This window comes from Vigna angularis, chromosome 8 (genome assembly GCF_016808095.1).
Source record: "Vigna angularis cultivar LongXiaoDou No.4 chromosome 8, ASM1680809v1, whole genome shotgun sequence".
NCBI lineage: Eukaryota > Viridiplantae > Streptophyta > Magnoliopsida > Fabales > Fabaceae > Vigna > Vigna angularis.
The window spans coordinates 4792572-4807797 of NC_068977.1; the positions used below are offsets into that span (position 1 = coordinate 4792572).

The 15226-nt window shown below is 26.4% G+C and overlaps 1 protein-coding gene across 1 annotated transcript; it reads right to left on the reverse strand.

The window, feature by feature from the left end:
• Positions 1 to 1109: 1109 nt before the first annotated feature.
• LOC108344899 (transcription factor PRE5) lies at positions 1110 to 3462 on the reverse strand. The gene is made up of 2 exons (XM_017583431.2): positions 2812 to 3462; positions 1110 to 1522 (listed from the first exon to the last, which is right to left on the reverse strand). The coding sequence occupies exons 1-2, from the start codon at positions 2932 to 2934 to the stop codon at positions 1370 to 1372; spliced, it is 276 nt and encodes a 91-aa protein (XP_017438920.1). The 5' UTR covers positions 2935 to 3462; the 3' UTR covers positions 1110 to 1369.
• Positions 3463 to 15226: the final 11764 nt, after the last annotated feature.

Here is a 15226-nt window from a genome sequence, read left to right on the forward strand (position 1 = left end):
TATGATTTGTATAATACTATCCAAAAGCATGTTAATTATAGACAAAAGTAAAGTGGAGCACGCTTCCTTGAGTAACCACTTGTTTCCTAATTTTTTAACCTTTAACTCATAAAATCAAGACACTTTTGGGTTTGTGTCTTGGCTTGTTGTCACTTTCTGAATACAAAATTCAGCTATCTCTTTCTATTATATAGCCAAATATCCAACATTTAGATCAAATCACTTTCATGTCAAACTCTTGCAGTCTGAACTTGTTTTTAATATTGTCATATTGTACAAACTTGAACTCAACTTTGCCGACAAACTTCAAACTAATCACATATCTATGCATAACATTCATCTTTTATATATATATCCTCCATAATTTTGAAAATTTTTCAACATACCCTATATATAATAATAAGTCATCAAAGTATAACACTAATCAAAGTATATCTCTAATAAGTAGACCTAATAATTAGAGATCACCCATCAACTTAAAATAAGAATTATTTACAATAATAAATGTAAATTTTACTTTATAAGGACAAAACCTATATATTGTATGATATTTATAACAAATATTGAATTAGATTTAAAATTTACTTAGATGATAAATCAAAAGGACAAAACCTATCTATTAGGTATGTTAATGTTTATTAATTTTTATGGCAATTACTTTAAAAGTATATATTATAGTTATGATATTTCTTGATTCATATTAATGTAAAAAAAAGTATCTTGATTGTGTATGTTGAGTAATTTTATTAAATAACTCATTATTTTATGAAATGGCACATTAAAAATTATTAAAAGAAAATAGTTTCTCACATCTTAATAACTTCTTTTTCTGTTTTCAATTCTTATAAGAAAATTTTAGTCTCGAGCTCTAACTGTTAATTAAAATATCCAATAACAAACTAAAAACTCTAATAGCACTACTACTAATACTAATACTAATACTAATACTAATAATAATAATAATAATAATAATAATAATAATAACCTCATTTTCACTGTCTAGATTATGTCAGACAGATAAAATATCACACGACATCATTAGATTCTAATATAATCCAAGTTCTTACATATAAAATAAAATACAATAAAAATCAAATAAGTCTAAGAAATAATACAGTTTGGCCATCTATAAATGTGGCATGCATATATTAATATATAGCACTATAGCCATAATACAGAGTCCTTAATTTTGATTATTACAAAATCTTTAAATTACAAGTGCACCAATCCTGCCATATACTAAGGAAGGAGGCAACTCAAACTGCACTCTATGGCACCTAAGAAGAAGAAACTAATACACTCTTATATATGATATCTCCTTGAATATAGGAAAATTAGATCATGACTTGCTTATTAATTATGATTATTACTAGTTAATTAGGCTCCTAATTATAGCAGCTTCAGGACTATCAGCATCAATTGTGGCCAACAACTGAGACAGTCTTTCACTCAAGTCATCCACTTCTCTGTGTAAGCTTCTGATGTAGTTACAGGTCTCTTGTAGGACCTTAGATGCTGATACCTGCAAAACCATAAGTCACTTTCTTTTCTCTCTATATATACAAACAGATATCATTCACTCATTCATACTGCACAAAAAACCACTTAACAGATTATAACTATTATCATTATCTTAATTAACACATGGCTAAACATTCTTTAATCACATTTCTAAAACACAACATTTCTTAACTTTCTTTCACTTATCTGTTTCTTCTCCAAATGTTGTGACTGGTTTTAAGACATATATCTTTAGTCTTTAACAAATTTTATCAGAAGTTGCTTGATGATCAAAAGATAAAATAAAATCAAAAAACGAGTAATTTAATTTTTTTAAAATAACCATAAGTTTGAATTATGTAAATTTTTTTTTCTTTTTTCTGTTGAGTGAATGATATGTATCTTTATGTACGATGCAATCCTATTCAGAGACCATACAGGAACTTTCGTTTCACGAATTGGTCCAAATTAACCACATGATTGTTACACTGCACAGACCTTTTTTCTTTTTGAAGTCTCTTTCTTTCTGGGGTTCTGTGTTACTGTTATTAATCTTTTAACAGTTATATATTTTCAAAACTATACATATATTTGTACGATCGAGTCAATGTGAACCCTTTGACTATTATAGGGATCTGCATAAGATTTGGAGCTGTTGGTAACTTTTCCCTTATGGTCAATATCTGACTATATTATTTGACCAATTAAAATTATCATTATACATATAATATATATATATATATATATATATATATATATATATATATATATAAATTTATTACATGTGTTACCCGACTAATATGCATCGAAAGTCCAGAACATGTCATATAGCAACAAACAAAACATGGCAAAATATCATTCCAGTGCCTTGATCTTCTCTTCTAGTGGCTTCATCATCTATCTATATATATAATTATATATAGCTGCTTCGGGCCACGTGAAACTATGTATAATATAGTTATATTATTTATTTAGTTAGCACTTTTTACGACATCTTTTTAATCTTCTTTACCTCTCTCTTCATTGTAAAAACAGTACTTTATACGTACATGAGAACCATTGTTCAAACTATTTACTTATATAAGGCCTAAACATTGTTCACCAAAGCGAAAGCTCTTAAATGATAATATTGTTAATATCTTGATGAATAGTATCATATAGTTAGTAAATTTTTATATTTTCAGTGCAATATTTGCTTATATTTAAATAACTCGAAGATAATCACATATATTATACAAGTGGACACATATGTTTTAATTCCGATAGACACCTAGAGAGAGATATAAAGAGAAAGGGAAGATTCTGAAATACCTTATCAGAGCGTCTATCACGAATCTCAGGAACAAGTTGACGCAACTTGGAAACAAGGTCGATGATTTGGTCATCTGAGATCCTTGTTGATGCAGATTGTTGCCTTGACCTTCTGCTAGACATGTTTTCTCTCTCTCTCTATATATATATATATAATATAGCTAGATAGACCTTAATTGGTGAAATATAATTGTCTAGTACTTAATTATGAGCACTTGCTGGTATGTAGCTTTCAGTTGAGTTTATTACTATTGAAAGTAGCTAGAAGTGAAGAAAGAAAGTAAAGAAGATGATGATGAAGAAGAAGGTGGGAGAGGGAATAGAGAAAAAGATTGAAAATGGTTTTGGTTTGGTATGGAGGGTAACAAATAAAAGACAAGCTATATAATATGGAGAGGGAGAGAAAGGCTATAATATAGCAGTGTTGGGATGCAAGCTAGGGATGCAGAAATGGAGATAGTGATAAGAGGGATATAAAGAGAAGGAAAATCAAAGGACCACACACAATGAAAGAGTGAAAGATGGAGAAAGAAATAAAGAAAGAGAGAGAGAGAGAGAGAGAGAGAGAGAGAGAGAGTACAATAACATAGTAGACAGTGATGTTGGATGAGAAGAAAACAATTGCATTGGGAAGGCAGTGTCAAAAACATGGTGTTTAATTAAAATGAAGAGTAAGAGAAAAGAGAGAGAGAGAGAGAGAAAGATTAGGTTTCTTCTTCTGTGTGTGTTCCCTATTGGGGTTGAGGTTCAAGTGGGTTAAGAAGAGTGTGTTTGTTTTTAAGCTAACAAAGTGGGCCATAATGTACATGTCTCTATAAGCAGGACCATGTGATCATAGGAAACTGATCCTCTTGTAATTAAGGGATACCCTGTAAATTTGCTCTTGCTAATCACATAGTTCAAAGTAATTGTACCCTTAAACCTCTACCATCTTCAACATTCATCGCTCCAATGTTTCAGGCTTCTGGTTCAAATCCAAACCAGTAGTGTAAACACTTTCCCACATGGCATGCAAGAATCGGTCAAACAAAAACAAACTCAAACCGAATTCATGGGTGATACTCTATCTCAAAATAATCACCATCTAATCTTTGGTAAACTAAGTTTAAGTAAAGTGATTAGTAAAGATTTAGAAATTAGTGTGAATATTTTCTCTGGTTCAAAGGACACAACAGAACTGAACTACGTGAGAGGAAGGTAGCTAGGGCCAAGACATTGAGAGTGAGGGCATGAAAGTGATCACATGTCATTTCCATGGCTCACGAGACATGCCACGTGGCATAATTCTTGAGAGGCAGTACCTATATAATGAAGGAAAAGAGGTTTCCCAAATCAAGCAGAGATTGGGAATTTCACACTTTTATCAAGCACCACCACGTGCAGCTACACATATCGGAGACCCCTCTTGCACACTCGAGGGGACCTCTTCCTTTGTTAATCCTCCTGTCTCTGTTGTGTACCGATCACTGAACAACCTTCCTTTTTACTCCAAAACTTACGACGAATTTTATATCAACTATAAGGTTAATTCTATAAATGAGTACAAATCTCATTTTATAAATTGATTTTATGGGATTGAATTAGATTTAAAGTTACTACTAACCAATAACATGACATTAACACATAAGCTATAACTCCAAGATCGAATAAAAATTCAAATCTTAGATAATTTATAACATATATATAGTTTAGGTTAGTAATTAAGTCCTTTTGATCCCTACTTAATCAAACTCGATTAACTTCATTTCCTACCCTCAACTCCCATATCCAAAGTGAGGGCCATAGAGAATAAAATGGCCATAACTAATGTTTCCTACCTACTATATTAAATTATTAATCAACCTAGGTCCAAGTCGCCTTACATAATGGTGCCTTCAGAATATGATTAATTTTGTTCGACTAATTAAATTAATTAACCAAGGATCTCACTTGTTTAATCATTAAATTTAATTTCTCTTTTTGTCTCCCTATATATATATATATATATATATATATATATATATATATATATATATATATATATATATATATATATATATATATATATATATATATATATATATATATATTTTAAAACATCACATTTTGATTCTATTGTTATAATTTCTTGCTCTAAAATGATACAATGTTTATCTCAAACGGTATGTATCACTGTGTAAAACCGTAATTAAGGAAGTAAAAAAAATTGACAATTACGACACGACAATGTTTCAGATGATAAGAATGTAAGAAAAAAAGCATCGTAACTATGAGATCAAATGAGTAATTAAAAATATTTTTCTTTTTTTTAGAAATAATGAATTTATGTGCTCTTTGAATTTTATTTTTTTTAATCATGATAAGATTTAGGATTATGCATGTGAGACATGAAATATTTGATATGACGCAGTCATGGAGCATAGATGCTATTGCAATCATAAGGTGTTTGATGTTGAGTCCAAACTCAGTGAAATTTAATTATTGTATAGCAAAAATTATGATCAAAATATAGACCGACCTACAATAACAAACTGTATATATGTGTAGCTAGGTTTAGATGATAAATTGTTAATTATAGATTAATTAACACTTCCTGTTCAAATTGAGTTAATTATTTCGACATGTAACCTGTCACTTAGTTTATATTGTATATTATACGTTTATGAAAGTTTAAAAATACAGAAATGAAATCATTTATTTACGACGCGTGTTGAAATTTTTTTAAACTTAATTATATTAAATGTTTGTTAATTATTTCTCAAAATACATGAATGCTTATTTAGGTTTTTCTTTATTTTTGGTCAATATGGGTGCTACAGAAAGGGATTATTTATATATATAGATTAACCTTCTCTTTATATTCTTCAGATAAAAATATTTAAAATTATATTATATTTGATCAATTTTCAACTTACTCATTCGTAATTATTTGATCAATTTTCAGCTTACTCTTTCATATATGAAATTTACATAATTAGAGATTTTTGAGTGATTCAATGACTAAATAATAAATAGTTTGGTAGATCTAATAAAAATGTTAAATAAATTATCATATTAACTTCTAATTTAGATTAGAAATTCCCCAAATATCCTGACTAAACACGCTAACCAGAGCATTCTATCTCATAATATTTCATTTCTCCAATCATTCACTCAACCTTAATTGGATTATGAGACATTTATTCAAATGCATATTCTTCGACATTTAGTTAAATAGAAATTTTATTGTTCTATCAATTTGTGGGGTTTCATCTACCAATATTATATATTAAATTGAATAATTTTATCTTAAGAGGAGAGATAAAAACAGATAAAAACAAATGACTAGATGTTATGTAGCATCCCTATTATATTCATGATTGAAGCTTCAAACATGACTGATTTATTGACATTAAAATTATATTGTATATGCATGACTACATGATCATGAATCATATTCTTATTTCTTTATGAATTTTGCATACAAACATATACCTAACTTACCATTGAGTCAACATCTTGATTATTCTACTTAAAATCACCGCAAATATGTTTAACTTAACAAATTTAGATCTTGATTATGTTATTTAACAAAATTTTCGTATAAACTAAAAATAAAATAAAATTATAACATTTATGGGTAAAAGAAATTGTGAAAGTTGTGTGATTGTTGATTTCACATGCATTTTTCTATGTTATAAAGAGAAAAGGTAGTGTCACTATTGACTTTATCGAAGAGAGTAAGAGGTGTGGACCATGATTGTTGGATACCAAACTGTGTTTTCATACCAAACAAACGTTATTTAAGAGAGCATATTCCCTTTTAGGTCTGTCCAAGTAAAATATTTCACATCATCACTTTTCACCTTTTGCGGTCAAAAAGGAGCCAATGACACGACAATGTGTAGACTTATCTCTCAACCCGACAAGAAGTTGGAAGTTAGAATTCTGTTGGAATTCATCATGAGAAAAAAAAAAAGAATCAAAGTTCATAAAGTAAACTAGGGGAAAATAATATAATTAACCTACCTATTATGTTGGTAATTAATGCATGCGTAGTTCCGTGATTAGGTTACTTTAATATCAAGGGAAATCTCCTTTTCATCAAGTTCAAACCCAATCAAGAGTGTGATTAGTTGATTAAGGCCACGCTTAAGGGCTTTTCATCATTTTGCAAACCTAATTATAGTAATTTTTTTTTCTTCTTTATTGAACGGGAGAATATGGGGTTAGAAGTGCTTTATGATATGTGGTGCAATTAAATTTAAACACGATTTTTACATCATTGTTATATATATGTTTATCTTCTTTTTTTTAAATCAATGTAGCATAAAAGAAGGTAATGTTTTTTTAAAAGAAAAAATGCTATCAACAAATTCTTTCAAACCCTCTTCCATTGATTTAAATTTATTTAGATTTTCTAAAATAAAAATACAAAGTCAATAAATATACATTGGCAACATATAAACAAATGTATAAAAGAGTATAAGAGTGGGTAAAAAGGAGTAAAAGTGGGTAAGGAACCTTGGTTAATAAAATTCATCCAATGCTAGTGTAAAAATTCATATAATGTCAGTGTACAAGATGTGATATTTTTTGTTTTTACATTATAATGAGCTTTTTTATTTCTTTCAGGTGTATTGTCTATAACTTTTAGTAGTTAAAAAGAACCATTTATTATAACATCTCACGTACATTTGTCATATTAACTCAACAAATAAAGGTGGTTTATTAACAGAAGTGCCTTCAACAAAGATATCATATATATTAGCCATATCCATCATCTTTTTAATTAATTAAGGTTTCGATTAACCAGTTCTCACATCAATTGTTAAAATAGGTATCTCTAATATCCTCAATCAAGAAAAGAGATAAATTGGTTTTTTTTCAAAAACTAGTTTATTTTGCTGTTTTAAAACAATTTTAAAAACTTTTTTTAATCAATTAACATCATGTATAATATAATGTTTAGCTTTTGAAACATTTACAAGTATTAAAATACTAAAAGAGGATGAAAGAAAGAATAGAAAACACCAAATTTTATACTGATTTAATTATTTAAGAATCTACCTCCAGTTCTAGCAACTTGAGCTAGAATTCCACTAAAATATCAAGAATTAGGATTATAAGATTCACCTATATAAAACCTACACTTTAGATATACAAGAACTTAAAATATATTTCAAGATTTTCAACTAAAGTAATGTTACACACAATTACCCTAACCTATCACTTACATACGGTAAGAAATACAAAAATATATGAAACTAATATATTTGTATTATATGCAGATTTTATATTCCAATCCTAGGACAAACAAGAAAACCATAGAACAAATCCAATATTTTCTGAATCTTAATAGAAACTTGAAAAATCATATTAATCTCTCTAAGAACTCTCAGATATTTCTTCCTAACGAGATTAACTGATTATGTATTAACCTAATTGATTAATCTAATTGCAAATCAATGTTTATTCTCTTGATTTAACCTAATCAATTATGTTACTAATCTAATTAGTTAATGTGACAATTTTGATAGTTAAGTATTTGAAATGGTTTATTTCGTGACTATCCTAATCAATTATATTGTAGTTAAATTAATTATAAAGACATTCTAACTCGACTTACAACAAATCTAAACTCAATTCAAATTAATCTAAACTTAACATGTCTTTGAACTAACTATCAAGGACTTTTATCAATTTATGCTTGGACAATATGAAAAATAACAACTTGATCTTTTTTGACATAGTAACAACAAAATGATCAATTAAGACTTTAAATGCTTTTATCATGTTCTAATACTCAGATGAAACAATTTTTTTGGTTTAGACAATTATTCTTGCTTTTTTTTGTAAATTTTTAGATCATTTATCTTTTTCATATTTCTATCATGCTAGATTTTCATTTTTACTTCTAATTTGTTTCTTTCTAATATCTCTTCAGAATGTGTCAAATTTTTACCATAAAATTTTGTTGCATCAATAGTGACAAGAAAAATCATAATTATCAACTTTGTTAACATTTCATAAAATAAGAGATGAGACCATGTTTTGATGTTCATATGTTTCCCAACTTCATTAGACAAAAGTTTCATCTCTAATAAGATAGTCACACAGAAGACATTAGATACAACATTTAATTACTAACCATACCATCAAATGCAAAATTTTATAAAAATCCTTATTTGTTATAATATTAGTCAACATATTTTCATTCTAATTATTTAATCATAAGAAATAAAAGCGGTATATTAGCATCCATAGGAATTGATTTATTCAAAGAGAAAAAAAGTAAGGGTCGGCAAAAGATTCAGATTTTGAGATTCTATAATGATTCAACTTCATATTGTTTTAAGTCCATTTAAATAAATTTGTTCTAAATTCTAATTTTTGGATTTTAATCCAATCTATTTAATTTGATTTGGATTGTATATTTTTTGGATTTTCAAAATCCTAATCCCAAACCATTTAATTAGATTTGGATTGGATCAATTTTTTAATTTTAAAAATCTTAAATAAAGTGCATCTAAGTCGAGCCAAGATAGGTTAGGATTAGACTGAAGGTCAGCACAAATCAGTCTCGACTACAAGTCAATCAAGTCAGTCTTGATTGAAGATCGACCCGATTCAATCATAATTGAAGATCGGTTTGAGTTGTCCCTGACTGAAGATAAGCTCGAGTCGATGACAACCAAAGATCAACCCTAGTCACTCTATGCCAAAATGTCGGCCAAGTCAAGTCCAGGCAAAGGTTGTCGAGTTAACTCTGATAGGCCAAGTCATATTCGACTATAAATTGGCTCTATCGAATCTAGTCGAAAGTTAAGCTGAATCAATGAAGACCTAAGGTGGAATTGAATTGGTCTAAACTGAATATCGAGTCAAGTCGAAACAATCTCTATCTAATGGATCTAATAGTCAAATATATTTCATTGATCTCATACAATTTAATTAAATTGAAAAAAGTAAATTCAATCTAGTTTTAATCAAATTTAAATTAGAATATCATAAAAAAAATCTAAATGTAGTTAATCCAATTAAAATAGTTCTATATTAAAATCAAGATCTATTTTAACTAAATCAACTATATTTTAACTAAAGTATATCTAAACTGAATATTAAAAACTCCAATCCATACTAAAAAAGTAATTGGTTACTCGTTACACTGTTAATACCCTTATTTGTCTTTAGGTAAGTAAATGTTTTCCATATTTCCACTGCTAAAAACAGGATAATAAAATTATTTAATGAGTTACATTGAATTATACTCCTTTATAAATTCTATCCAAAGCTCCAATTTATTTTCTTTTCTTTTTGGCATTTCCATAAGAGATGGGTCAAACTTCCTTTGTCCCAAAATTACTGCATCTTTTTGGGCATAATTAATCATGATTTGAATACCTAATTCACACACAAATATATATATATATATATATATATATATATATATATATATATATATATATATATATATATATATATATATATATATATATATATATATATATATATATATATATATGTCCAAACTTTTGGTTGGTAGGTCTAAAGGGTACAACGGATTTCATGGAACTATAATAAAAAGTTACCCTTCAACGCCATAAAAATTATTATCATCGTTGACCCAAAACTTTGTGATCTTTCAACAACGAAATCTAATTAAAGTCGTTATAAAAAAAATTTCCAAGCTTAAAGTAGTTATTATTAAATTTTAAAAAAGTTAATCTTTTTTGACGAAGACTTGTGGATAATAAAATATTAATCGTAAGCCATGAATCTATAAGTAGCTAGGTTGCTTTATGCAGTTTCCGTTTAGCCATAAGAAAAACATTCAGTTGCCAAATTTTCATGATCCAGAAGATTAAGGGGTGTCATTTTCAAATGAAAATCAACTTTATGCTATCCTTGAAAAGGAAATTATCTATATTTTCAACTGGGTGTTATGCCTTTTCTCGTTAATCAATTTTTTTTTTTAAATGTGATATTACATTACGGTTTAATTATCATAAACTAATTTCATTGGATACCTTGAACATACCTAATATGGAAATTTTTCTCGTAACATATTTTTTTTAAAATTTTAAAGTGACATTATAAAAAATCGAACTTTTGACCACCTACTTAAATAACTCAAACTGTTAACTCTTGTGTCAATTAGGTTTGTATGTTTTTTTTTATTACCATGTATGCTATTCTAAACGTGTTTATTGTTAGTTTGCGGGTGTTTTATTCTAAATATGAAATATTGGGTAGTAAAAGAACATTTTTAAAACTATTTTTTAATAAACTCTTTTTTAATTTATTTGTAAAATATGAACGGAAGAGCTTTCTTGAAATATTCAAATATAATTGGACCATACATTTTTATTCAAAATAGTTATCAAGTATAATAGAACAATGTTTACTATAGAAAATGGTTATAAGTCAAATTTGAATCAAAAGAGTCTCATATATTTTACTTAAAAATATATATAAAAAATGATATTTAATAATGTAATATCAATAGCATGTAATTTTATGTCATAAACAAAAGTTTTATTATGTTTTTAAGTCACTTTTACCTTACATTTGTAATTAGTTTATATTTATTTTTTCCAAATGATCGAAACATTGTTTTATTGTTTCTTGATCTTCTACAATAATGGAAAATCATTAAACAATACAAATCCTCCGATCAAATAATCACTCCTGCAATAATCAAGTTATCAACATAAATTAACATGTTGTTGACAATTTTGCAAACCAATATTGAAATACTTGTTTCAAAGTGAATTATGTAAATGTCAAAGTTTGCTTCTAATTAGAATATAACAAACTGAAACAAGTTGTTGAAAGAATAACATAAACAATACTATACAAAGATAACATTCACCAATTCATAAGAGAAGAAATTAGAATGGAAGAACAATTAAAGAAAGAAAGAAAAGAAAATATCAAAAATGAAGAAAATTTAAGAAATATAATCCATTTCAATCTTTCACCAAGTCGATTCATCTTCTTTATTAGTTGGTCTTGCATAACACAAATATTAATAATAAATTCTATAATATCGTTGGATTCGTTTACTAATTGAGTTACATCAATTAATAAATTAAATTGCATGTTAATTGTGGGACATAATGCACATTCTCAAACTTCTCTATTACTTTGTTTTTGTCTTGAAAGCTATTAGAAAATTTTGTATTTATCCTATTCAACATTATTAAAATCATGTTTGCTTTGTATGGCTTATTTTATGTATACAAATAATATTACATGATCTCTAGTTATCACATTCTCCATGTAAAAACTAGTAACAGAATAAAATGTGACATGGTTATAAAAGCATTAAAATATTATTTTTCTTTATGTGATTATCTTATACGATAGATTTAAAACCATAACATTAATTTTAAATGGAACGACTTGTGGCTTTGAGAAATATTGAAAATTTCTATGTAGAGATACTAACCACAGATGTCATCTCATAAGGACAATCAACAAAAACATAAATAGTGAAACTTTTACAATATTCAATTTTTTAATATAAAAGAAGAAGAAAAGGTAAGTTGAATCTTGGAGTTTCCTAAAATTAAAGTAGACTTTGAGACTTTATGATTCCTAAAATAACACGCCCAAAATATCTTCTCCACATATTTAATATGTTGAAAAGTGTCACAGCATATGTCAAATTTTTAGGACATGATTAATTTAATATCGTTATATATATATATATATATATATATATATATATATATATATATATATATATATATATATATATATATTGATATGCATTGCTTGTTCTACCATGCATATAAGATTGCTGAAAAACCCAATTTCGAGATTAAAAGAGATGAAATCTAATATGATTTTTAATGTGGGGGAAATTAATCAAATTAACCTAAGTCCTAGCCATGGATAAGGTGCTAAATTTATTCATTAACTTTTTAACAAATCAACAAAGTTAAAAGTGTGATTGATACCAAATCTAACAACCTAATTAAAGTAACATTTATTTTCAAATCGCATTGTGTCGGGTAAGAAAGACCATATTTCTTTGACATGACTAATCAGTAATCTTCCCAAATAATAATATATTTCACTTTTTCCCTCATTCCATGTCATTCTAAAAAGCATACTTCAAGTTTCACAGTTTAAATTGGAAATTAAATCTAGGGTATACCTTCATAATTTTTCTGCACCAATTAATTAAAGTATAATTATTTGAATAATCTATTTTTAGATATTTAATGGCATAATGATATAAGAGAAACTAGATTTTCTTAGGACACTAATATTTTATAGAAAGATGAATTAATCGTATCAAGTTTTAAAATATTCTTATTACAAGGATAACCAAATCTTAAATTTAAGTCATTTTTAGTCAAAATAATTAATACAAGAAATAACTTAAAAAATAAATTTTAAAAGTATGCAATTAAAAAAATTATTATATATAGAGACGAAGGTACTAGTTGTTGTTACTAAATAAAACTAGAGAGTATAATAAATTTATTTATTAGTTTTCTTCTATTTTCCAAAAGAAAAAAAAAAGGAAACATATTGATGTGCCCTACATCTTAGGGAACAAAGTGTAATGAGGTAGGTACATCGTCGATTCGATGCTTTTCGTTTCATGCTTCCTTTCCCTGGGTCATCCACAATCACTGCACAAATCTCGACCTCATCATTTGTTATTATTCTTTTTATTTCTCAAACAACTTCAAATAATATATATACATATATATATATATATATATATATATATATATATTATGATAATAATAATAATAATATAAGAGTTAATAAAACGATAGTTATGATAGGTTAATCTCACATCATTTAAGATTAAAACTTAAAGTTAAGAATGATTTAAATATATTTTATCTTTTAATTTTTAGAGATATTTTTGAAGAATAAAATTATGTCAAGATTTTAAATCTTAAAACAAATAATATTTTTAATACGGTAACGACATTATTTCAATGAACTTAAAACTTGAATATTGATATTATAAATGGAAACGAAAAGGAGATTTAAAATATAAATCTAATTAAAATCTTTATATTTTTTAATTTTCAACTAGAAAGTTTATTCTACATAAATGAATTTATGTTCACATTGCTGCTATAATTTCATACACAAATTTTGTTAAGATAAATTCTTGAAAATATCTGATTAGGAAAAGTTATTTTTAAAATCTTATGAGTGAAATAATGTATATATAAACAAGTAGGTAAGAAAAAAATTACATAAAAATATTAATTTCTCAAGTAATGATATACTTTTTAATATGAATTTATAAACTAATATTGATTTTTTTCAATATGATTTATAAACTAAAAAAAAACTAACATTAAGAAAGTTATGATTAAAGTCTTAATGGACAAAAACAAGTAGGGCAGAAAGAAAATGAAAAGAAAAACAGCATAGAATTAATTTTTGATAAGATACTGATTTCTTAGGTGGTTTTGCTAGAACATGAATTTTGTGTTGGTTTGATTGTTAGAACATTTAGAGGAAAAAGCTTGACTGAATATGAAGGTAAATATAGTATAGATTTAAAAGATGATATAGTTATAATAAGAATCAAAAAAATTTATTGATATTATGCAGAAAGTTTGTTCCCAAAAGAAAGTGCTAAGAAAATGACTTTCCACCTTATAAGTTTTGGTCTTATTTTCTTTTTTGCTGAACATAGATATAGAGTCCTCCCCACATATCTTTTTCAGGAAACTATGATTAAAGTAAAATTGGACCACCATCTATGACTAATATCTGTGTGGCTGCTTCTGCAAATCACTATTTAAGAATTTTATATCTTTTATTACTTTCTATAGCCTTACTTGTATGCCTTTTCAATAAAATTGTATAGAATAAGAAAAAAGAAAAGAAGCTTTTAAGAAGAAAAAAGAAAAACTAAATGAGATGATTTTTTATAAATTAAGTTATTTATGAGTTAATTTATGAAATAATTATTTTCCTTTTTTGTTTTGTGTAAGGTTTTTCGAGAAATTTTACAATAGTTCATAAAAAGTTCAAGGGTTATTTTTTTTTTCATATAAAAAAATGATCTTTTACTCTGTTCCTTGTAATTTTGCTTCAATCTTCTTATTATATCTATTTTTTGTTTTAGTAATGTCTTTTGTTTATTAGGAACTAGTTTCTTTGAAAAATACTAGATAGAGTCTTAAAAAAAAATATTATTTACATATTATAAACTTAAAAAAAAAATAGGTACATATTAAACAAATAACTAATATGAAATAACAAAAAATAATTAAAAAAACAAATACTAAACAAAAGAAAAACAAAATACATTTATATCTGAGGACCAAATATAATTAATCAAGAAAATCAATAAATATTATATTTATGCAATGGATCCCATATGTTTTGCTACATTAATTAATCAAATAATATATTAAATGTGTTTGAGACTGCTGCTCAAATCCAAGTGTGTTCAGTTTAG

Bases quoted from the DNA above. Each gene is read 5' to 3' on its own strand.
- LOC108344899 (XM_017583431.2), bottom strand. From the start codon at position 2,934: ATGTCTAGCAGAAGGTCAAGGCAACAATCTGCATCAACAAGGATCTCA. The intron at 1,523-2,811 runs GTATTTCAGAAT...ATGGTTTTGCAG, and splicing joins GTGATAGACGCTCTGATAAG to GTATCAGCATCTAAGGTCCT.